Raw genomic sequence first — 24,324 nt, forward strand, 5'->3', positions numbered from 1 at the left:
GTTTATTCATTTAATGGTTACTGGTTTTAAATTTTGTAAGCCATGCAGAATTGCCTCTAGATGAGATGGATGGCACATAAATCTAATAAATAATCCCAAATCAAAGAAATCACATTGTGACTTAGTGTGGAGTTAGTTGTACTTTGTTTTTCTGAGAGTCCCAGAACAAACACACTGAATCCATGCCTGGCCCAGGACGGGAAGGCTCTGTGAGAAATCAACAGTAAGGTGGGGTTGCAAGATGACCAACCCTTCATTTGAATGCAAATGTTTGGGAGTAGCCAGTTATCTTTGACATTAGGCAGATCCTCAGTCCACTGCTAGCCCAGCACCAGGGTTCCTATTGTCAAGGATGGGTAGTAAAGAGACCTCCTGAGTAATCTGCAAAACCAGTCTAGGTTTAGGCTTGAAAAAGAGAGAGCAAGAGAGCAAGAAGAGGACGTGTATAATCAGCGCACACACCCCCTCCCAAGGAGCAGGATGCCTGGTCAAGAAGAAGTTAGGGGATGAACTTCATCTATGTGAGTTATATTTTGGAAAAAGAAGCCAGGATGTATCCAGGTTCTGTACGATGCAACGGCAGCAGCAACCTACCAGCACAAAACTTCCCTTCTGCTACACCTTATGTAGATTACATAGGATACCATCATCCTCAAAGTATGGAGAATCGTGGACAACCTTCAGGGACTTGGGGAACACCTTATGGGCTGCCTCGGGAGGATTGGGGTGCTTATGGGCCAGGAACCTCCAACACCCTAACCTCCACCCAGATCAACAGATCTTCTCCTGGACAAGTCTCCTTTTCTTCTGCTGATTACAGCTCCCTGAATTCTGCTGGTTCTGTGACTTTACCTTCTTTGGACACCATGAATCCAGAGGCAAATTCTCCTCCCCTCAGCCAGCGGCACAGCTCCTATGAATGGATGAGGAAAACGGTCCAGTCTACTTCAACAGGTATGTTGGCAATCTAAATTCTCCCCTCTGCCTCAAAATCTGTAACTTTCCTCACTGTCACTCTGCCAAGGGACAGATCATCCCAAATTGAAAGTGGGTTTTCTCGTCTTCTGATTGAGCTCTTGAGTCACAACTTTGATTTAATGTCTCAATAATTGGTTCTCCAAGCAAATGATGTATTCATAAAAAGGGGCTCCTTTGGGGGGAAGGGGGGGAAGGAACAATGGGCTGGCAGAGGAAGAAATTGATGTTTTTAAAAACCCTTCAGCTCCTGATACAAGATGAGGGATAGAATTGCTGTGGTCCTGAGTGGGATCTGAAAAGGTTAGGATTTGCATACATTGCTTATTAATGTTGGGTTGGCTTGAGGCTTGAATGCAAACCAGCTAAATAATCCTTCCAGCAGCATCCAATGAAATGAGCTGCTGCTCACAAATAAATCAGGAAAAAGTGGTAGCAAACTGATTTGGGTCTACTGTAGACCAACAGTTTTCCTGCTATATACAATCCGCATTACAATCTTCATCGAAGTCCTATTTATTTCAAAGCTTGGGGGGTGCTCTCTGAGCTTGGTTGTTTTCTTGCAGACCTTTCATTACCCAAATGAGGTAGCATTAGTTTGGATAATGAAACGTCTGCAAGGAAGCAACAGAGCTCAGAGAGTGCCAAGGACCCCTCTTTTCAACCCTGAGCTACAAATATTCTCCTTTATTTCAAAGCTTCTTCCTCTGCATCGGCCCTTTGCACTTGAAATCAAGGGTGAACTTTGCCTCTTTAAAAATTCATTTGCATAACAACAGAACCAAACTGACATTTAAAGGACAATGCTTGCATGCAATTCATTGCTTACCTGGGTTCATTTTCAGGGTAACTGCCATTAACATTTCACATGGATCCTCAGGATAAAAGGGGCTCTTGCTAGATGCCTCTAGGAATGCCGGGATCTAAGAAGCAGAAAAAAATACCTTTGATCTCTTGATAGAGAACCTTCCAGAATGTTAATAACAATGGATTTAACAAACAGGCAAGATAAACATTGCCAATGATTTTATAGAAGGCACCTTAGATAGATTGGAAAATTGTTTTGCTTGATGCTAAAGGTATGAGAAAATTAGTTACAGCTGCATTAACACTAATATTAGTGTATTGTATATTGAACATTGACAGAATAGATGTCGCCCAGGTTGAGCTGTGGAGTACTTGGTGCTGAGCTTGGTTGCTTGCAGATGTTTCATTAGCCAACTAGTCAGATGTCAAATAATGCCACATTAGTCTATTTTAATGTTAGCAATAGGTCTCCATAACACTCTACACATCTAGCAGCAGTCTTCACATTATATGAGATGCTAGATAAGCATCTAGTTGTAAATAAAAATCCAGTCAGATTTGTTGTGTGTCCCAGGTGAGTTTATGGTTCAAAGTAGTGTGAGAACTACAACACACTGTTGTTGTTAAATAAGTTTCAGTACAATGTGAGTTTTATAAATTCACAGATTTTGACTAAATACATTAAATATAACACTTTTAAAGATGCCTTGAACTACAGTATCCAGAATTCACAGCCTCCCTCATTTGGAAACTGACTGTAGTATTCTAGAGACATTTGAAGGGATGTAAATGGGGGGAAAGGGCTAGCAAATACTGTTTTATTACTTGTGTCTAATGTGGTCTTGTCTCTCATCTCTAGTTTTCAATTTGGGTTTAAAACTATCTGCAAAACTTCCAATCTAGTCATCTTGCTTGTAAATCAGAGGTTTGACAACTTTTAGATATGTGGGTTTGTGGGGCTGGACAATTCTAGGACTTGAGCTCCGCACATCTTAAAGTTGCTAAGTTTGAAATACACTGTTGTAAAATAATAAACTATGTCAGGATTATGAACAAAAACTGACAATTTTCAAGGCAAATTAGTTTCTAATAACACTTTATAAATGAATATTTAAATATATTTCTTGAGAGCTCCTGAATAGAGGGAAGAAAGACTTACTTCAGGGAACTCCCACTTTTTAACTGTATCTCTCCAGTTTCTCATATTAATCTGCAGATAAGGAGTAAAACGCTGCTTTGGATTAAATTATCAAAAGGTGGCTTATAGAAACCCCTGATACCTTTAGTCTATTGATACATAGTGTCATAGATACAAGGGTGAACAGACAGACAGACAGACAGACAGACAGACAGACAGCATCTAGTTCACATCTTGCATATATAACTTGGCCTTCTCTGGCCCCTTTCAGACTGCAAATCCCAGAATTCCCAGCTAGTGTGGGCTTTATGGTTCTGAGAATTGCATCCAAAGTAAGCTGCAGAAGAACATCTGGATTCACACAATGCTTAGCTAATCTAAAATAGGGTTGGATAGCTTGTGGTAGCATTTGGGGAACTCAACCTTTTTGTTACCATCTTGTTTGAATAATTTCCTTGAAGATAAAGATGATTTGTTTGGCTGCACCCATATGATGTCAAGGGTGCAGTTGCATTTTTTAACCTGGGTTTAACATGGTGTAAAACTAACTCCCATTGATGGCTGGTGAAGGTTGGTGGGCCACATCTTTGAAAGGCACCAGATGGGAGGCCTAATCAAATAAGAATTTATTTCCTTGTGCATCTGGAGGCTGAACTTTTGTGTTGCAGCAAACAAAGAAATGCTTTGAATAAGAATGTTACAAGACCAGAGAGAGACAGTTGCTTCTCCAGTCATTTCTGCAACAAGGGGCAAATGTTCTCCATATGGATTGAGATAAATGCCAGTGTGGTCCTGTTTCATTATATGAATCCAAGGGATTAGTAGTAATGCTTAGTCTCATAGCTAATTCTAGTGAAGCTCTTAGTATCTAACCTACCTGGATGAGAAGCCTTCCTTTCAGGCTCTGCCTTCAGCCACAACGGGTGGGTTCACCACTAGAACATGTCCTTTCCTTTCTCCTAGCAATCTAAGCTCTACCATCTTCATCTGTGGATGTTATGATTGTTAACCGTTGCTCAAGCCCAGTTGTCCCTCCCTCCTGAATAGGTACATGTTCTTTCCAAAGCCTTCCTGAAGGAGCTATTGTTGGAATAAGGTCCAAAAGCTAGAGAAATGACTTTCTTCAACCCATCTGTGAAAAAATTGCTTTGACAATTCATCCCAGTCTTAATATACAGAAGAGCAATGCAAACAACACCATTTTATGGACCTCGATCATAGCTTAGACTGGGTTTGATTTTCTAAACTTAAAAAAAGCGGGGGGGGGGGCTTTCGGAGTAGAAGAGCTGATTCCATATCTGGGATCCTTCCTCCGCTCTTCTCTAAGTGTGCTTCCCTCCCTTTTTGGGGGGAGAGGAAGAATACACCATTTTGTAACATTGGTTACATTCATGCTACATTCTGCTAAGCAGGAATATGGTTTGCTTGGTTTGGGGTGTATGTGTTGCTAAAAAGCTGTGGTTTATTCAATAAGTCATCATAAAAATACATAATTTTATGGCAATTCTCATGATGACCTATAAGGACATTCATAAGGTACCATTTTGATGGTGATTTGAGAGACTTTCCAAGGATGGCAAAACATCTTGGAAATAACTTCTCATTTGGAAATGGACTCTAAAGTTCTTTCCATAGTTGCTGTTGCTTACATGACAGGTGGCCAAACTTTGTTGAGTCATTCAGTTGCTTCTGAAGGCTTATTTAGCACCCACAATGCCAGCTGCTCCACTATGAGGACAGATGTTAGATTCAAAAGTTTCAGGCTCACTTCCACTGAGGTAAACTGCCAATTACCAAACACTGTTAACCTGCCCACAGACAGACTTTTCTTGGAGCAAAAAATATTCGGCAGAGAAACAGTTAAGAAACAGACTGATGTGCCATCACAAATATTAGCTTAGTAGCATCTCCTCTTTTTATTATCATATTTTGTTATTGATACTCTCAGGGCCATTTGGGTGGGAACAGTGAGAACCAATTGTCCAAGCCTCCCAAAAAGGAAAGTCCCATTTAAGATACACGTCCATATTTGAAATGATAAGATGGAGAATGCTTCTCATACAAGGTAACAAAGCACCATAAATCAGTTATACCAGGAGTTCAAGAATTTTTCTGGGCCACTGACTCTAATGGACCAAAAGAAAGGGCAAAAGGAAGAAGCACCTGAGGGCAAGACAGGAAGTAACGGATGGAAGATTATCAAGGGGAGATGCAACCTAAAACTAAGGAGAAATGTCCCAACAGTGAGAACATTTAAGAAATGGAACAGCTTGTCTCCAGAAGTTGTGGCTCCTCCATCACTGGAGGTTTTTTAGAAAGAATTTGGACAGCCATTTGTCTGGAATGATCTAGGTTCTCCTACTTGGCCAGGGGGTTGGACTAGAGGACCTCTAGGGTACCTTCCAACTCAGCTATTCTAAAGGAGAACAGGCAGCAAGAATGGAAAGGCAATGAAATAAATTGAGAAGGTCTGCTCACTGTTAATCTGGGGTAAGTGTAAGATTAGGGTAAGTATAGGGTACATTTAGGCAGGCAAAGGACTTGATCAATAAAATGAAGCTTTTCCTCAAATCCTTTGTTTGCTCTCCCCCACCCTCAAATTCATCATGGGGGGGCTACAAATTTAAACAAAAATAACCACAACTTCGTGTTGCCACCCCATCTTGTTCTGACTTGTCTTTGGATTGTTCCCAGTGACACCTGTTTTCCCTTTGGTTGTTTTTCCTCAGTAGACCCAGCTGCATCCAAAGCTGCAGGAAGGATGTAAAAAGTTTGCTCTGGAGTAAAGTAACCTGGATTGGCAAAACATAAATTATCTGAATTAGATGGTTTGGTGTAGAAATCATTCCCCCATCCATCTTGGACCAGGCATGGAATTCGACAAGTAGCTCATTTGGTTATTCACAGGAATAGGAGATGAACATTTGGCCAACACCAATGTTTTACTGAACATGTACAACTTACAACCACAATTGAGCCCAAAATTTAAGTTGCTAAGTGAGACATTTGTTAAATGAGTTCTGCCTCATTTTATGACTTCTCTTGCCAAATTTGTTAAATGAATCACTGCAGTTGTTAAATTAGTAACATGGTTGTTAAGTGAATCTGGCTTCCCCATTGACTTTGCTTATAAGAAGGTCGCAAAAGGTGACACTGGTACACTGCAACCGTCATAAATATGAGTCAGTTGTCAACATCCTAATGTAAATCATGTGATCATGCAATGGTCATAAGTGTGAAAAATGGTCATGAGTCACCTTTTTCATTGTAACTTTGAATGGTCATTAAGTGAACTGTTGTAAATCAAGGACTACCTGTACTTATAGGTAAATCACCCACTAATGGAACATTTGTTTATAATTATGAATATAATAATTGATTCATTCAAATCAAATCAAATTTCTGTTAATTTTAGACCAGCATAAAGATAGTCATTCATTTGACTGGCATATTATGGATTAAGAAGGTGATGACTGATGGTGGACAAGGTTTCCTATGTAACTGGAGACAGATGAATTAGGGATTGGATTATCCTGGGAGGGTAAAACCAATAGGCTCAGATATGGTTTTATAATCCATTAATCTATTTTCATTTCAATGGGAAATTCTATTTCATCCCCATAAGAGTAGGCCTATGAGGGAGGCTCAGCTCAGGGGGAGCTGCCTCAACATCATCCACTGAGATCCCGCACTTGAAGGTGGACTTGAACTCTGGCCCAACACCTGAACCATTATCCCACATTGGAGTATTAAACAAGACTTCTCTGAACTGGTGTCTTCCAGATGTGTTGCACTACAATCCCAGAAACCTCCGTCAGCATTGCAGTTCTGTGAATCCTGAGCATTGCAGTCTGACTGACTCTTAGCTGAGGAAACCATTGTGAGTCCACCTAAATCTTTCCTACACTGACACTATAAGCAAAGTTGTGCATTCACTGTTTTGGAAGTTTCTCCCAGTGCAGATTAACTGTTCACAAAGCAGCCTATAATGCATGAAGAACATTTAAAGGCCTTGGGAGAGAAAGGAGGGGTGCCCAGTTTTTAGCACTTTCACAACTTAAAATCCACATTCTCTGCCCTGGTATCCTCATGTCAGTCCTCCAGCACAGTTGGTGATTTGATTTCTGTTTATCATAATTCACACAAAATCTCTGGAACTGGTCAAATGAACAGTACCAGTCATTCCTTTGAGTAGGAACTTTTTCTTGTGTGTGTAACAAAACATCAAGCCAGATATCTTGCCTGATTCTACTTCAACAGAAACCTTTTCCTGCCCATGAGTTAAGTCATAGCATTTAAAAAGAGCTTCTAGATTTAGTATGTGTCATAGAATAGATGTGATTAGACAGACGTGATTTGACTCTTCATTGTCTTAGCTGTTGGTTTAAGAACCGTCAAGCCACCAAATCTGGATTCACAAAACACTAATCCAACATATTACCAATCATTTAAGATAGAAAGTAAAAACTAGAGGGAGAGGGAAATACCCAACTAACATAATTTTGATTTGGTATATTTTAAATCCTTTAAACATTCTTCAGTTTAAATAAAAATTTCCAAGACATCATACTATTCATAGATACACAGCAAAAGGTATCACCATTACAAAGTAATTATTGAGGAAATCAGAGGAAACTAAGAACCATCATTTGCAGTTAGGTGTCCAAAAATATTAAAAGGAATCTAAAGGGCAGCAATTAAAGGCTGCATTAAAATGCCTTTGATAACTACAAGACAGAGGTAGGCTTCTGCCGGTTCGCTCCGATCAGTAGTAGTGGCGGTGACAGGAGGCTACACCTACCCGCTTGGACACTTCTGCGCATGGGCACGAGCGAACCGATAGTAAAATAAATTGAAACTCACCACTGCTACAAGATATGATTCAACCAGTTAAATGCCTCTGCTAAGCCAACTCCAAAAGCCATACCTGAAAACTTTGCAACTTTGCAACTTTGCAACTTTAATAAGATTTGTATGCCGCCCACTCCCTAGGGACTCTGGGCGGCTCACAACAAAAGTAAAGACATAAAAATATTAAAAATACAATTATTTAAAATAAGATATCATCTATTCAATCAAGTGGGGCTGAATATTAACCAACAGCCCCAGGCCTGCTGGAACAGCCAGGTCTTGGTCGCTTTACGGAAGGCCGGGAGAGTGGTAAGGGTCCGGATCTCTGCGGGTAGCTCGTTCCATAAGGCCAGTGCAGCTACAGAGAAGGCCCTCCCTCGGGGAGCCGCCAGCCGGCATTGTCCAGTCGACGGCACCCAGAGGAGGCCCAACCTGTGCGATCTTATTGGTCGTTGGGAGGTGAATGGCAGGAGGCGATCTCTCAGGTAGCCAGGTCCAATACCATGTAGGGCTTTAAAAGTAACGACTAGCACCTTGAAGCGGGTCCGGAGACCAATGGGGAGCCAGTGCAGCTCACGGAGGATAGGTGTAACATGGGTGTATCTGGGTACACCCTTTATCGCTCGTGCGGCTGCATTCTGGACCAACTGCAGTCTTCGAACACTCTTCAGGGTTATCTGAAGGCTATGGTTTATTCAATTGTTTATTCATGTCTCCTATTTCTATTCAGCTTTTCTTCAAGTGGCTGAAAAATCTTAGACTTCATTTCTTTCCCAATAGCAACAATTCTGAGAGGTGGTTTGGGTTGACTTGCTTAAAAGTCACCCAGTATGTTTTCATGGATGAGGGTAGAAGTTTCCACCTAAACCGGCCCAGGGTCTTCACTACTATACCACACTGTCTCGATGGTTTCTCTTAGCAGCAGAGAGACAACCAGTGACATTGTTCAACAGTCACTTGCCAGCTGTTAGATGAGACAATAGTAACTTCCATGGAGCTTTAATACTTTTAACACAAACAGGGACTTCATTCTGTATTGCTTCTATGGATTGGAATGAAGTTGGTGTCGCTTGTCTATGTTACAACTCAGGAATAAGAAATAAAGCAACCATTTTATTATTTAGCATTACAAATGCATAGGATGCTGGAAGAAGTGGTATAAATAAAACGATGTTGCACTATCAGGAACGAAATTCATCAAAATGTTGAGAATCATGAACTGAGAGAAGGATTATGAAGGTTGAGTCATGAAACAAAATGCTGAGTCCCATATATAAGCTTTCTTTCAGGAAAAATAAATATGAAAGATGCAAAGCCTAAATTACATTTGGAGTAGGAGGTTAAAATAAAGTTTAGTTAGATTTAAATATTGCTATCGGAATCATTTTATTAACATTGACTAAGTGATGGATGGAAGATGCCCAAACAGCCTTCTTAAAACTTGTATCTTCCGGGGTATAGAAAAAGCATTAATAAAGGAGAACATTTGTTGAAATGAGAAATCCTTGGTGCTCTCTGAGTTTGGTTGTTTTCTTGCAGATGATTCATTACTCAAACTATCTAACATCATCAATGCTCAAATGATGTTACCTAGTTTGAGTAATGAAATGTCTGCAAGAAAACCAAACTCAGAGCACACCAAGAACCCCTCAAAAAAAGCATTCTCAGTTCCTTTCAAAATCTTGCCTAAGCTAAGCTTCTCCAATCTGGCATCTTTCAGATGTTAGAATCACAATGTCCCTCATTCTCTGTTGCCTTCAAGACCTCTTTCCGCTTGGGGTTCTCCAGAGAAGCTGAGATACATATCTTCTCCCTTGTACTTGTGGAGCCCACCTAGAAGACGCCAGGCTGGGGAAGGCTGTTGGTGAACCTCTCCTCTAACCCTTTGAAGCTCCTTCGCCTCGATGGAATTGGAAAGGGATGGAATTTCCCAACGTGGAGGCAGAGCTCAGCTGTTGTTGTTGTCCTGCTGAATTCACAGACAAGAACAAATTCACAAATTCCTGTGACCAGGAATATGCCGGCTGATGTAAAACAGGAGCTAGGCTCAAGCCGAGAAGACAGGGAAAACCAGGGGCACTTTGAATGCTAATTTATTTTCTTTATAAACTAGTTGTGAGGTTCAGGAGCCTCTTCCTGCTCCTCCTTGTCCCTTGATTCCATTGTCTTGAGTCAGGGCTAGTTTGCCATATCAAGCAGCAGACCTTATTTTGACACTTTTTGGAGGTGGAGAGGGGGGCTTTGATATGCATCCTTGCTTCTGCTCCTTTTCTTTAGCAGTTATATTGCTGGAAAGACAGATGATTTTCACAGCAAATAAAGAGGCCCTCGCTTGGCTTTTATTCTGTTCTGAAAAAGTGCCCTGTGAATTTTATGGCCAAGGAGAAACCTGCTCCCCCCCCACACACACACACACTCGCCAAGAGCAAGGCAGGGCCTCAGACTGCTAGAATAACTTGAATATCCTTAAAACAGGTCCTGGTTTTAAAACACCTGGCAAGTTGTTTTGTTCAGAGTCAACAACCTAATTCTCTCTGATGACAAAAGGCCCCTTTAAATGGGTCTCCCGCCATTCCTTTACCATGTCCCCATTACACATTCCAGCCCAGGGCACCCATTCTTCTTTCCTACTTCTAACATCTCAAAAGAAGAGTCTATTCTTTTCAGCCTTCCTATGCTATCGTATCCTATTCCCCAATCTCTGTTTCAATGGCTGCCTGGTCGGTCCATCTTTCAAAATGAACCAGACAGCCATTCACTCACCACTTCATGGTGAAAACGGCCACTTGAAAAGCAGCAGCTTTTTAAAACAGCCACAGACTTAATTTTCTAAGTCTCTGAGCAAAACAATTCTAAACAGCAGTAAAGGTTTAACATGTGGGGAGTTATCGTACAATGTATGACACAGATGATGGGAGATTTTTAGTGTTAAAGATAGCTTAAAAAGAAATGATTCAGGAAATTATTTTCCATAAGGCATGGCTTTCTAAAAAATGCAGTTTTAATATAGACTTTTGGGAAATTCATAATTTTTTAGTGAGAATTGTAAGCCCTTTAATATTTTGAAGTAAAAATTCTGTTCCTTAAATTATATTTTTGAGGGAATATTCCAACTAACTTCTCTGAAATGTGCCAAGTATACATAGGATTCAAAATTAGAACATTCTTGACAAGTTCTGCAAATTTCCAGTTAGATGGAAAGTTGAAGTTCTTCTGCATGAGGTCTCAATGTCCCTGATTCACAGCAAGAAAGTCACATCATCACACAATTGTCATTCGTGCATGTTATCATGATATATCTGCCTAATGCCCATGTGACCATCAAACAGAAGAACAGATTAACAGAGTTAGAAGGGATCTTGCAGGTCATCTAGTCCAACCGCCTGCCCAAGCAGAAGACCCTATATCTGCCTCTACCTAGGATCGAACTCCCAACCTCCTGATTGTGAGGCAAGAAGTCCACCTTTAGGACACCACAGCAGACCAGAAGAAGGCTATTTCAGTGGCAAACCACTTGTGTTGCTTTGTGAAATTTACTGAAACCGAATTTAAGCCCTTAAGGTGCTATTGGTTCAGTCATTGTCATCTTCTTTTCACTATCTAGACATTGTCCTTAAAGCTTAACACTTAAAGCTTATTTCTCTTTCCAAAACTATAGCTGTAATTTTGACATAGGGACCAAATAGAATTCCTATAAATACAATCCTTCAAATTAAGGTTTGCATCTATTGTCAGGAGGCAGGAATTTTGCCAAGTTGGCGCAGTGGTTAAATGCAGCACTGCAGGCTACTGCCAGATCAGCAGGTCAGCAGTTCCAATCTCACCGGCTCAGGGTTGACTCAGCCTTCCATCCTTCCGAGGTGGGTAAAATGAGGACCCAGATTGTTGGGGGCAATATGCTGACTCTCTGTAAACCGCTTAGAGAGGCCTGAAAGGCCTATGAAGCGGTATATAAGTCTACTGCTATTGCTATATTGCTATTGCTAAGTTCTTAAAGTGAGAAATCCTAACTCTTCCTCCACTTCAATTTACCTTTTGGTCTCTGATTATCTAGACCACCATGTGCAGCTCCAACAAGCATGGAAAGTAAGTCCAATTGCAAGAAGTTAGTGGAAATTATTCTAATGCAGAATTTCTCAATCTTAATAACTTTAAGATGTATAGACTTCAACCCCCAAAATTAAGAAAGTTCCTGAGGTTGAGAAAGGAGAAGAATTCCCTTTTTATTCCTACAGTTTCCAGCACCCAGCCATACTCTTTGATCTCAAAAAGCTAAACAGGTGATCACTAGAAAATCCAAGGCTTATTGCCTAACGAAGAAGTTTCAAACATCTGGGAAGAAGGCAATAACGGTTCCCTATTATTGCCAAGAAAAAATACATTGGTATTTCCATCAAGTCATCAGGCCCAAGCTCAACTTGATAGTAACTGGTCATATTTTTTTAAGTCCCCGTAAACAGAGAAAGGGAAGTCTCAGAAGCATAAGATTCATTCAGTGTGCTGGCACGGTCAGTCACTGAGTGCCTCAAAGGTTCATGTCAGAGAGCTTGCTGTGCTTTTTTCCGTTCCATATTTCTGGGTGGGCCCTTCAGGTATCATTCCCATGACACCACACTGATTGGATGGGTTGGAAATACAGGTAGTCCTCAACTCACAACGACAATTGAGCCCAAAATTTATGTTGTTATGGAGAAATTTGTTAGGTGAGTTTTACCCCATTTTATGACTTTTCTTGCCACATTTGTTAAGTGAATCACTACAGTTGTTAAATCAGTAGCCTGGTTGTTAAGTGAATCTGGCTTCCCCATTGACTTTGCTTGTCAGGAGGTCACAAAAGGAGCAAAAAATATGACCCTGGGACACTGCAACTATCATAAATGTGCGTCAGTTGCCAAGTATCCAAATGTAAATCAGGTGGCCATGAGGTCATAAGGGTGAAAAATGGTCATAAGTCACTTTTTTCAGTGCTGTAACTTTGAATGGTCACTAAATACACTGTTGTAAGTTGAGGACTGCCTGTATGGCCTACCACTTCTGAAGTTGATCAGCTGGAGAAAGGCTACCATTAAGTCAAGAGACAATGGTGCCCTTCAAGTTTAATGGAAAATGACATCTGACGGCCATTCTCTATGCATGGCTCATATTTCCAACACAAAACGTCTCCCCACCTAAATTCTGATGCCCTAGCAATGATTGCTGGCAGCCACAATCTCCTTCTCTCCTGTCTGCAGAGGCCTCCACAACCCATGCAGGTCAACTAGGAAATGTTTTTGCAAGCTTTTAGCTGTTTCAGAAGTTATGGGTAAGGATGCTTGTAGAGCAAAACCAAAATATGCTTGAATGTGCCTTCTGATCCCTGACCCAGGTCATGTGCACATTTTGAAAATAATTGAATGGAATTTTTATTCTTGTGCAACTGTAGCATCTCTCTGCTATTTCTTAAAGCAATCTGACTTTTCCCAGAATTCTTCATGGGCCATGAAAAATAGCTGCCATTGTTTTAAGGGACCAACTCATTCCATGAATGTCACTTTTAAAGCAGAGTGCGTTTTTGTAGGCTTGCACAGAAGCATAAAACAGAAGGAGTGCTTTAATGAATAAGAGTGAGATGCTGGGTTCACACAAAGTCTAAAGTACTTCTTCCAAATCATTTTTGAAGCATAAGGATTAGACCAGAGATGCTTTGTAAATACTAGTATTATTTATATTGGAATTGGAATATTCTTTACTGGCCATAAACGCTCAGTGCACATAAATTACACTTATATACAAATACAATACATTTAATAGTAATTTTTAATAAATGGTATTATTGTTAGTTCTGCTTGGAAGACAGGCTTAGCCAAAATAGTGTTGGCATTTTCCAGCATATTTGCATCTTCTTCATTTGGTTTAGCCAAAGCCTGGATTAGACAGGTCCAAGATTTCAGGAGCAAATGCAAACTTTTCTTCCTTTCTTTTTCTAACAGGTAAAACAAGAACAAGAGAGAAGTACCGTGTGGTGTACACAGATCATCAGAGGTTAGAACTAGAGAAGGAGTTTCATTACAATCGATACATCACCATCCGAAGGAAGTCTGAACTTGCTGCAAACCTGAGACTTTCTGAGAGACAGGTAGAGCCTCAGTTACCTGCAGATGGAGGCTTTCACTCCAATTCAGAGCAGGGGACCAGTTGGGTGGGTGGGAAAACATGGAGAGAATATCCCCTGAGTAGTGGTGGAATTCAATTTTTTTTACTACCAGTTCTGTGGGCATGGCTTGGTGGGCGTGGCATAGGATGGTGGGCATGGCGTGGCTTGGAGGGTGTGACTTGGAGGGCGTGGCAGGGGAAGGATGCTGCAAAATCCCCATTCCCTCCCAATCAGCTGGGACTCAGGAGGCAGAGAATAGATTGGGGCAGGGCCAGTCAGAGGTGGCATTTGCCAGTTCTCTGAACTACTCAATATTTCCACTACCGCTTCTCCAGAGCTGGTCAGAACCTGCTGAATCCCACGTCTGCCCCTGAGGTCCTTGGTGCTGTCTGAGCTTGTTGATTTTCATGTAGATGTGTCTGCTAGCACTGACCACCAAGGACCCCACAGGTTAACCCTGAGCTACAAATATTCTCTTCTATCAGGGCCTTTGCAGATTCAAGGCAATGCAGGCTTTTCCTGTGGTCCCTTTTGTAGATCAATGGCTGAAAGAATCCCTGGATTAGCCATGCTTAGTGCCCCAAGGAAAGGTGGCACCATAAAGATATTTCCTCTAGCTGTCATGTTCTTCACTGTTTTACTGCTATACTCAACTTTTGTTAATTTTTTTTGTAATTGTTCTTATTTGCTGCAGTAGATTTTAATCTACATTATTATTATTATTATTATTATTATTATTATTATTATTATTATTATTATTGTTTAAAAAATTGGCTCAGTGCAGAGGTAAAGTTTAAAACCTTGGCTGACAGGTGGCATCAGATGTCACATTCGTTTCTCATCTTATGCCCTGGAGGTTTATGCTTCCCTTGAGCACCATTGTTGGGCACCCGTTGGCCTTAATGCAGCCCTGATAAAAAGTGTCATTATTGACTGGATTAGAATGGTTTCCAGCAGCAGATTCCTCCATGCTCATCAAGTGTCTGGCCACTCAGATTTTGAAAACCTCCTTTCAACAAGCAAACTCAATGGACAAGCCAGATTCATTTAACAACTGTGCAACTAACTTAACACCAGATCATAAAATGCAGCAAATGTCTCGCTTAGCAGCAGGAAGTTTGGGCTCATCTGTGGTCTTAAGTCAACATCCACCTGTTTCTCTCTGCAGGGACTTCTTTGGGTGATGTGCTTGACTTACCTCCTATGGGCTAGTTTCACTAAAGGGTGTTGGGTCAATCATAGAATAACAGAATTGGAAGGGACCTTGGAGATCTTCTAGTCCAACCCCCTGCTCAAGCAGGAGACTCTCTATCATTCCAGACATATGGCTCTCCAGTCTCTTCTTAAAATCCTCCAGTGATGGAGCACCTACAACCTTTGAAGGCAAACCCTTCTGCTGGTTGAATGATCACCCTGTCCAGAAATTTGTCCTTGGTTCTAAGTTGCTTCTGTCCTTGATTAGTTTTCATCCATTGTTCCTTCCCTTCCCTTTTGGTGCTTTGGAAAATAGATATCATGTCACCGCTAGTCCTTCTTTTCACTATCTAGACATACCAATTCCTGCAACCGTTCTTCATATATTTTAGCCTCCAGCCTCCCAATACTCTCTGTTGCTCTTCTCTGCACTCTTTCCATGGTCTCCACATCTTTTTTATATTGTGGTGGCCAAAACTGGATGCAGAATTCCAAGTGGGGTTTTACTGAGGCTTTATAAAGCGGTACTAACACTTCATGTGATCTTGATTCTATTCCTCTGTTAATGCAGCCCAGGGTTGCTTTAGCCTTTGCTCATCTTTAAGGCTCCCAAAGCAAAGTGATTTTTACTCCCTTCCTCTGTTTTGCTCTTGCAGGTGAAAATCTGGTTCCAAAATCGCAGAGCCAAAGAAAGGAAATTAATGAAGAAGAAAATGACCAGTTTTGATGGCGGCAGCCTGGGCTCCATCCAGAGTGACTCTGGTTCCATCAGCCCTATTCCAGTTCATGACCCACAGACTCAATCAGAAATGGCTGGCACTTTGTTTCCTCCCCCTCCCCCTCCCCCTCCCCTTCCCCCTCTTTCCATGAATGGTCTTCAGCACAACGGAACAATCACACGAGTTGTGGTCTCTCAGTGAGGACTTTCTGCCAGGTCAAGAACACAGCAGCCAAGAGAGTTGTTGGCACTGCAACTCCCACACCTGGCTTCCCCACAGCCAAAAGACAGAGGACTTTCCACCAAAGCTTGGTGCCCACACAACCATTTTGGACAAGAGGTGCTGTGATACTGAGGGAGAGGGGTGAACCATGAGCTCTCGGTTACAAAGTTGTGCTGGTTTGGAGGCATAGAGAATGGCTGGAGCAGAACGCTTCTCCTGCCTCTGTACTGGTGGTCCTGCACTTTGTTTGACTAGAGATTGGAAGATTTCACACACGGCAACTTCAGCCCCTTGTTTTATATTTTTCCTGGTTCATAGTGTGAAGACACGGTGTCAGAAGAAACACCACACTAGCATAACTTTGGGTCATTTGGGCCTATGATGCCTGCTTTGCAGAGGAGAGAGAGAGAGTGCTGGATGTGGAAGAAAGCACAGAGCACAACTTGCTGTGAATCATAGCTTTCCTGGTTTTTTTTTAAATAAAATCCTAAGATTCTAGTCTTCATCACAAAGAATTATGTTGGGAGGGACTGATGTCTGGTTTTTTTAAAAGTCATAATCCAGATTTCTAGGGATTGAGAAGATGGACATGAGGTTCTGGAATCTTTTAGAACTCTCTGCTTCCTCCACTACTATGATATAAACTATACATGATGCAAATCTGCCCAATTTGCACTATTTTTTAAATCAATCATAATATTCAGTTTGTTTTGGTGTGGGACTGGCTCATTTGAATGCTGAATTTTAGTGCACAGATATCTGACACTATTAAACAAATTTGCAGATCAACCAGAGTTATTCTTCTATGAATTATTGAAAATCACATTGTTAATTTGAGATTCCTAACTCAGAATGCTTACCCCAGAGGTTTTCAGACTGCTTCCTGCCTAACTGTAAAAATGGCACACTTTTCAAGCATTGCCCAATTGTAACAATAAGTGGACCACCGAATTTCAAAGCCCTCCCAAGTGTTAAACAAATCTTCTGAGGGAGGTCACAAAGGTTTGACAGTTTGATGAGCAATTTTTGTTCTATGTCTGGAACATAAAGTACCATCACAGAAAGTAGAGAGTTTAAGATTATGTGAGAATTCTCTCCCAAAGGCTTTATGCAAAAGAGACACCATCATCCCCAACACTTCCTATGAGTTTTCTAAAGATACCCAAATTCATGCCAAGTACCTTTTAGCTTATTTCCACATTAGAAATATTGGGTAAACATCAGGACTACCATTCTTACTTTGTTTGAAGTCAGGGCATTTTCCTGATTGGTAATTATTGGCCAATGCAATGAAAGATTGTGCCTCATTGGTAGGACACAAACAAGGCTTCCATCTTCTATAGTTGGATTTCAGATCTAGTTCAAAGTTGAATTTTGAAGTTCAGAAGTATAATGGTTATCAAGAACAGCATAAGCAGAAAAATAATGGTAGTGGTACTGAACTTCAATAATAAGTCAATATTTACAAACAGATAAACAGAAAGACATGGATGGGTAGAGCTGGGGTGACTTCTGGCTTTCTGCTGGCTTCCCCAGTGGGAAGCTGGCAGGGAGCATCAGAAACCATGCACATGACTTCAGGGATGCTGAAAAGCTCATACTTTTGCAAATGAAACTGAACATTTTACCATAATTCCCAAGGAATAATGGAGCCAGATTTTTTAAATTATTCCTTAAGGTTTTATGTACCATGATTCAAAAATTGTTGCTGGGTAATGCACCATTTGGGCTAACGAAGGTACAAACTGATAAACAGAGTTTTTGTAGTATATAAATGATCTTTGAAAATACCCATGTTGTGATTCCAAATTGCTAATGTTGAGGATGTTTAAACAAACACACAGGCCTTCATTTTTCTTGGGCCAAACACAAAACTGCCAACACTTGGTTACCCAATTCCAATTTAGCAGCGTTTACAAAACTATTTCAAATTAGTATCCTAAGAGGGTTCTTAGAAGATCCCAATGTTTACAACTGCATTTATCAAATTTGCCCACTCTTAAGATGTGTGGACTTCAACTCCATGAATTCCCCAATTGGCATGGTGGCTGGTGAATTGTAGGAGTTGAAGTCCATACATCATAGGTTAAAAACACTGATCTAGAGTCCTTAGGAATTCACCAAAATTCCATGTCAAACTTTCATAAGAGCCAGACTGGTGAAGACTTAGCTAGAAAACCTAAATTGAAGACATTAATTCTAATTCTCCCTACACAATCCAAATATGCTTTGATAATCATTTTTTAGAGTGCTATGGAGATCTCCTTTGAGAGCCATCCAGAAGACGTTGGAAACACAAAGTGCAGAAGAAATGGATTAAGCCCATGGAGGAAGAGAAGGGAAAAGACAGGCAGACTTGCAAAAAAAAATAACTACAGTTTTTCTTGATGATGATTTTATCCATTCAGTCTAGTCCAATTCTAAGTGATTCTATGTGCCAGGTCTCTCCACATCTTGATCTTGCACAACTTGTTTGAGTTGTTTTGGCTGGTGTTAACTTTGATTGTGTCCACCCACCATGTTCTTTGGAGGCCTGGTTTCCTTTTATCACTAACTCTTCCAAACATAATTGCTTTCTCCACTGAATTCCCCTGCACAAGTCCAACGTAAGACCAGCTCTTAGAACAGTTCTAGCCTTCTTATGTGGAATCATCTGATCAGGACTATCTTGTAGGGCTGACATATTTTTCTACTGGGTCCCTTCGGCATTGCCATTCTTGCCATTCCACATGAATGAAACACTTAATAAAGTAGCATTTTCCCTTTTCTTCCAGCCACATCCAAAAGTTCTTCCAAGGGGTACAAAATCTGTTCGGCACTATCACTATTACACTGGAAGAGGAATCAAGAGATTACACTCATAGAAATAGACACAATAAAGTTAGGCTAGGAATTGCCAGAAATTTTCTATTAACTGAACAAAGGGTAAAAACGCCACAATGAAGGAATGAAGAAAGGTATGTTAACAGCCTCCAGATGATTGCTGCCCAGTTGGGTCCTCCTTGGAAGCCATATCAGGTTTTTGTTTGAGATCATACAATCATGTGAAAGATTTGGGGATAATTTGTTAAACAGGTTCTCACGGGCCTTTCCCATACATCTCATGCTTAGAAAACTCTAGATATGGAAAGCCTTGAAATATGTTGCTTGTGTTGCTTTAAAACTGCAGCTATGCAGTATAAAATGAGACCTTACAAGTCATTGGCAGAAAGGCATGGTTAGCTTGTTATTCAGGTTCAAGCCATTCAAGACTCTCTTCAGGAAAAAGAAATCTCTGAATAGCGCCTGTATCTCTCATGTTCACAGATGGATGCAAGGTTCTCTCCTGGACACATTGCTGTCAAGCACAGATTCATGAAATTTGGATGAGCCAATGTTTTTGAAGAGCTGGAAGAATCTTTCATCACAACAGCATATGCAAGAACGAAGTCTTGTGAAATATCTCAATGTATTTATTATGTTTTACATATGTCTTCTCCACCAATCTCTTAGAAAACCCTCTAAATCATCCTAGAGCAACTCATCCAGGGGTGGGTTTCAGCTGCCGTTACTGCCAGTTCGCTTGTGCACATGCTTTGCATGCGTGCACGCATGCACAGTTCAATGTTCAAAAAAAGAGGTGATGGTGGCGACCAGGGCATGGCCAGCCTGGGTCGCTGTCGGTTTTGCGATCGAGGCCAGCATACCACTACCAGTTCGACCAAACCGGTAGGAACCCACCTCTGAACTCCTCCATAATGATTGTAGATGATGTTCTCCCCACCCTATAGGGCATTCAAAAAGATGAATAATTTAATTCCCCCCCCCCCAAGGCTTCTGACCTCTTTGATAGCTCTAGGAGTACCCAAAATGAGCAGAAATGCCTAATACATTGTCTTGGCTGTATAGTTTTTGCACTTGTTGAATTTAGAAGGAGAAAGATGAAAAAGTTCATTATACTCTTATTTATTTTCCCAACTTTAGGAAAAACAGTTGAAGGAATTGAGTATGTCAACTCTAATGAACAGAAGGACTAGGGTGACATGAGAGCAGTTTTCCAGTATTTGAGGGACTGCCACAAAGAAGAGGGTCAACTTATTCTTCAAAGCACAAGGGTAAAACAAGAAGCAAAGGTGGAGATCCCATCTAGACAAGTGCAATCCTCGCAGTTGTCACCTGTGAAGAAATACCGTGTCTTATTTTCTTTTGACCCGCAAAATAAGCACTTGACCTTATTTCCAGGGAGGTCTTATTATTTTTGAGGTGCAGGAGGCATTGAGCGTGGTCACCTCATGGCTGCTGCTGTTGCAATATTTTCAGGGGAGGGCATATTTTAGTGCATGTGCTCAAAAGCCCAATTAGGCTTATTATCCGGAGAGGTTTTATTTTCAGGGAGGTCTTATTATTTTTGAGGTGCAGGAGGCATTGAGCGTGGTCACCTCATGGCTGCTGCTGTGTTGCAATATTTTCAGGGGAGGGCATATTTTAGTGCATGTGCTCAAAAGCCCAATTAGGCTTATTATCCGGAGAGGTTTTATTTCCAGGGAAACAGGTTAGAACCCCCAATTGTTTGGTTTCAATTGGTTTGCCCATAATACCTTAAAAAAAAATGTTCCGGTTTTATTAATATTTATACCTTAAATATTTTCCGTCCATTTACACATTTTTGCTCGTCTATCGGGGTCAAATACCAATGATGCATCATTTTATAGAAATTTTCTTTCATGTTATAATTTAATGTAAATTAATGTAAATTAAACTCACCCCTGGATGAGTTGCTCAAGGATGATTTAGAGGGTTCTTAACAGTGAGAACAGTTAACCAGTGGAACAGAAGTTGCCTTCAGATGTTGTGGGTGCTCCAACACTAGAGGTTTTTAAGAAGAGACTGGACAGTCACTTGTCTGAAAGGGTAGAGCTTCTCCTGTTTGAGCCACATATCAGGGCGTCTGCTAGAAGACCTCCAAGATCCCTTCCCACTTTGTTATTCTTTTAAGACTTAATACTTAGCGAACATGATAAAAAGCAGACACCATGTTATGTGGCTCTGCTGATTTTCCTTTATCTTCATCTCATCCCAACCTTACAAATGTGAGCTTGGAACTCTTATGCAGTGCATACTATGGTACCTTAAACAAAATGTATTATATAAGGCTCTTTCTATAAGTCCTCCACACATCTGCAGTTCCAGCTGCAGGCCATAGAATGCCTTCTCTTCAAGATGAATAAAAACTCTGGGATCACTGCCAAAATAGATCTGAAGAAAATGGAGATAAAAGTCCAGACAGCTCAGGAAAAGAGCGTTATCTCTTATTTCATAGATCAAAAAAAAAAGCAGAAGAGATAAGCATATGCTATCTGATGGTGGGTTCTAACAGAGGTTGTGGAGAGAGCCAGCAAAAGACCATCAAAGTTGCATCACAGATAGGCTGCCCTAAAGGGAGACTCTTTGGGAGACCAAAAATCCATCTATCCACAGTTCTCATCTCGACTTCCATGAGCAGTGAGTTAGTTAGTAAGTTAGTTAGTTGGATAGTTAGTTACACATAGTCCTGAAACAGCAGCAACTTTGTAAAAGGACAAATACCTACTGTATATTGAAAATCTTTCCTTCCTTCCTTCCTTCCTTCCTTCCTTCCTTCCTTCCTTCCTTCTTTCTTTCTTTCTTTCTTTCTTCAACATCTGTCTGAATTGAACAAAATTTTATTTTGTTCTAATGTATTCATGTCTTGTTTTTCTCTTTCCCTTTCCTTATTCTTCTTTCTTTCTCATTTCCTTTTTTCCTTCCTCCCTTCCTTCCTTCCTTCCTTTCCTCCCTTCCTTCCTTCTCCTGGGCTCCAGCAATTTAACAAATAAAAGCAGTGAGTCTGCATGGAACATAGTTTTTTTTAAAGGGTGGCAAGGGTGGGGAGAGCCATCTTCCTTTCCCAAAACCACAAGCCCTAAGTGGGCCATTCTAGGGGCATCCCCTTCCCTCAGCAAACAGGTCTGTGTTGAACCTGTTGTCTTTCCATGAGGCAGAATAAGCACCTGCCTCTTGGGGAAGAGCAGAAGTCAGCCTACCTGTTGGCTTTCTGTAAATGGACCTTAATGGGGGCATTTTGCAGTGGCACTTTCTCAGAGAGCTGACAGAAGCTTCATCAGCAGGGATCCCCAGCTCCTCTCCTCACTAATCCCTCACCTTCTCTTGCAATCTCCCAGAAAGGCCAAGGGTGAAGAGACAACCAAGTCAGCAGTTTTCCGTTCCCCACTTTGCCGAAAGTGGGAAAAATGCAAGAGTCACACCTTGGCCCAGGGGTGCAAAGGAGGAGGGTGGGTCTTCTTCCTTTGGCTAGCAAAATAAACTGTATTCAGACCAAAAAAACAAAAGGTCAAGACCTTAGTCCTCTCTTCTAGTCTCTCAGTTCTTAACTGGTGGAAACAAAGTTCTCTATTCCATCATGGTTTGAACTAAGGCAAGATACCACCTCAGTAAATCTGGCATCCACATTTTAGAGTTGTCCACCTCAATATTCAGGAGTCTCCAAACTTGGCAAATTTAATGTCAGGAAATTCTGGGAATTGAAATCCACAAGTCTTAAGTTGCCAGGTTTGGAGAGCTCTGCACTAGCTAATGTGAACCAGTCCACCAGGAGACTGACTGTTCAGGAAAAGAAAGAAAGAAAGAAAGAAAGAAAGAAAGAAAGAAAGAAAGAAAGAAAGAAAGAAAGAAAGAAAGAAGAAAATAGATAGACAGATGACTTTGGGCTAAGCTTTGGATCTTGAAGTGCCTTATCTTGACAAATTCATCAATGCACTTTTCAGGGCAATAATACTGAAACAGTTTGGCATTTGCCCCTTCTGGGATGGGTTGTTGATATTGTCATTGTTTGATTCCCCAGGCTAGAATACAGGCCTGGGATTTGCTGGGGATTTCCCATCCAAGCACAAGCTGGTTCAGACCTGACTAGGATTTCTAGATCAGCCCTTGAACCACACATCTTTCTTTCTTTCTTCCTTCCTTCCTTCCTTCCTTTCTTCCTTTCTCAGAATGGATTACTGTATTTGCCATTCTTTCATTCTTTCTGGGCACCTGCATCTGAGATTTGGTCTCAGTTTTGCCTCACCTCCAAAGAAATTGAGTGTCATTTTTGGGCAGAGCAATGAAGAAGTTAGGAGTCCATGAAGTCTGGTTTTCTCTTAGGCATGAAAGCTGGTTGGGTGGCTTTGGGCCAGTCCCTCTCTCTCAGCCCAAGTTTGTTGAAGGAAAGTAGGTTAATATGTACTCTTGAGTGGCACTAATTAAACTTGGGGTAGAAATCTACTATTATTTATTGAAGACATGAAAATTTGCCTAAATACCACAAAATGAAAAATCAAAAAGTGGAATGTTCCCATTAAGATCAGCAGAAATGGGCAATAGCACCTTCCCTGTAGGACTTCTCATCCTCATTCAGTAACTCTAGTTTGGGTAATGAAACATCTGCAAAAAAACAATCAAGCTCAGAGAGCACCAAAGACCCCTCACTGACTACAATGGACCAGACATCAGTGAGGGGGAGGAAGGACAAGGCAAGAAGAATGAATGGAAGTTTATCAAGGAGACATTCAACCTAGAACTAAGAAATTTCCATACAGTCAGAAAAACCAGTGGAACAGCTTCCCTCCAGAAGTTGTGGGTGCTCCATCAGTGGAGATTTTGAAGCAGAGAGTGGGCAGCCATTTGATCAGAATGGTATAGGATTGCTTGAGCAGGGGGTTGGACTAAGGTCCCTTCCAATTCTGTTATTCTATGTTCTATCTTTGAAGCACCCTTGCCAGGAAATGCAAACTGTCATCAGGCTGTTTTCAAAGGTGACCTTTGAATGATAAATAAAAATAATGAACTGCTTTTCCGTGCCCAGAAGAGGCTTGATTTTTTTCCCCCACTGAAGTTCAGAATCCAGTAAACAACCAGACTGTCTTATGGTTATTTATAATGTCAATATATAAAGCTGTCCCAACTTAAAGCCAATACCTGCACTTGCTTAAAACAGAGCTGTCCAACCTCAGCCAGCATGCTGAGGAATTCTGTTGAAGTCCACAAATCTTAAAGATGCCAAGGTTTGAGACACCTGGTTTAAAGTGTACTTTCCTTTAAAGTACATCTTATCTTGTTTCTTCTTATATATTTTAGGGATAGTAAATTCCTTGATAGTCTTAGGATAGTGGGAGGTGAAAATATTTCAAATAATAAATAACCTAGGGATGCTTGGTTTTCCACATATCATTGATACTTTCTCCAACTTGGTGCCCTCAAGATATGTTGAGATGTTTTGTCTTCCAAGC

At 41.0% G+C, this 24,324-nt stretch overlaps 1 protein-coding gene across 1 annotated transcript; it reads left to right on the top strand.

Annotated features, from left to right (window-relative positions):
• Nucleotides 1-506: 506 nt before the first annotated feature.
• On the top strand, nucleotides 507-16,018 carry CDX4 (caudal type homeobox 4). Its single transcript, XM_014053099.2, has 3 exons — nucleotides 507-954; nucleotides 13,741-13,886; nucleotides 15,755-16,018. The coding sequence occupies exons 1-3, from the start codon at nucleotides 507-509 to the stop codon at nucleotides 16,016-16,018; spliced, it is 858 nt and encodes a 285-aa protein (XP_013908574.2).
• The last annotated feature ends 8,306 nt before the right edge of the window (nucleotides 16,019-24,324 follow it).

Source organism: Thamnophis sirtalis, unplaced genomic scaffold, assembly GCF_051295495.1.
Source record: "Thamnophis sirtalis isolate CommonGarterSnake01/CBP01778 unplaced genomic scaffold, rThaSir2_p1.2 scaffold_13, whole genome shotgun sequence".
NCBI lineage: Eukaryota > Metazoa > Chordata > Lepidosauria > Squamata > Natricidae > Thamnophis > Thamnophis sirtalis.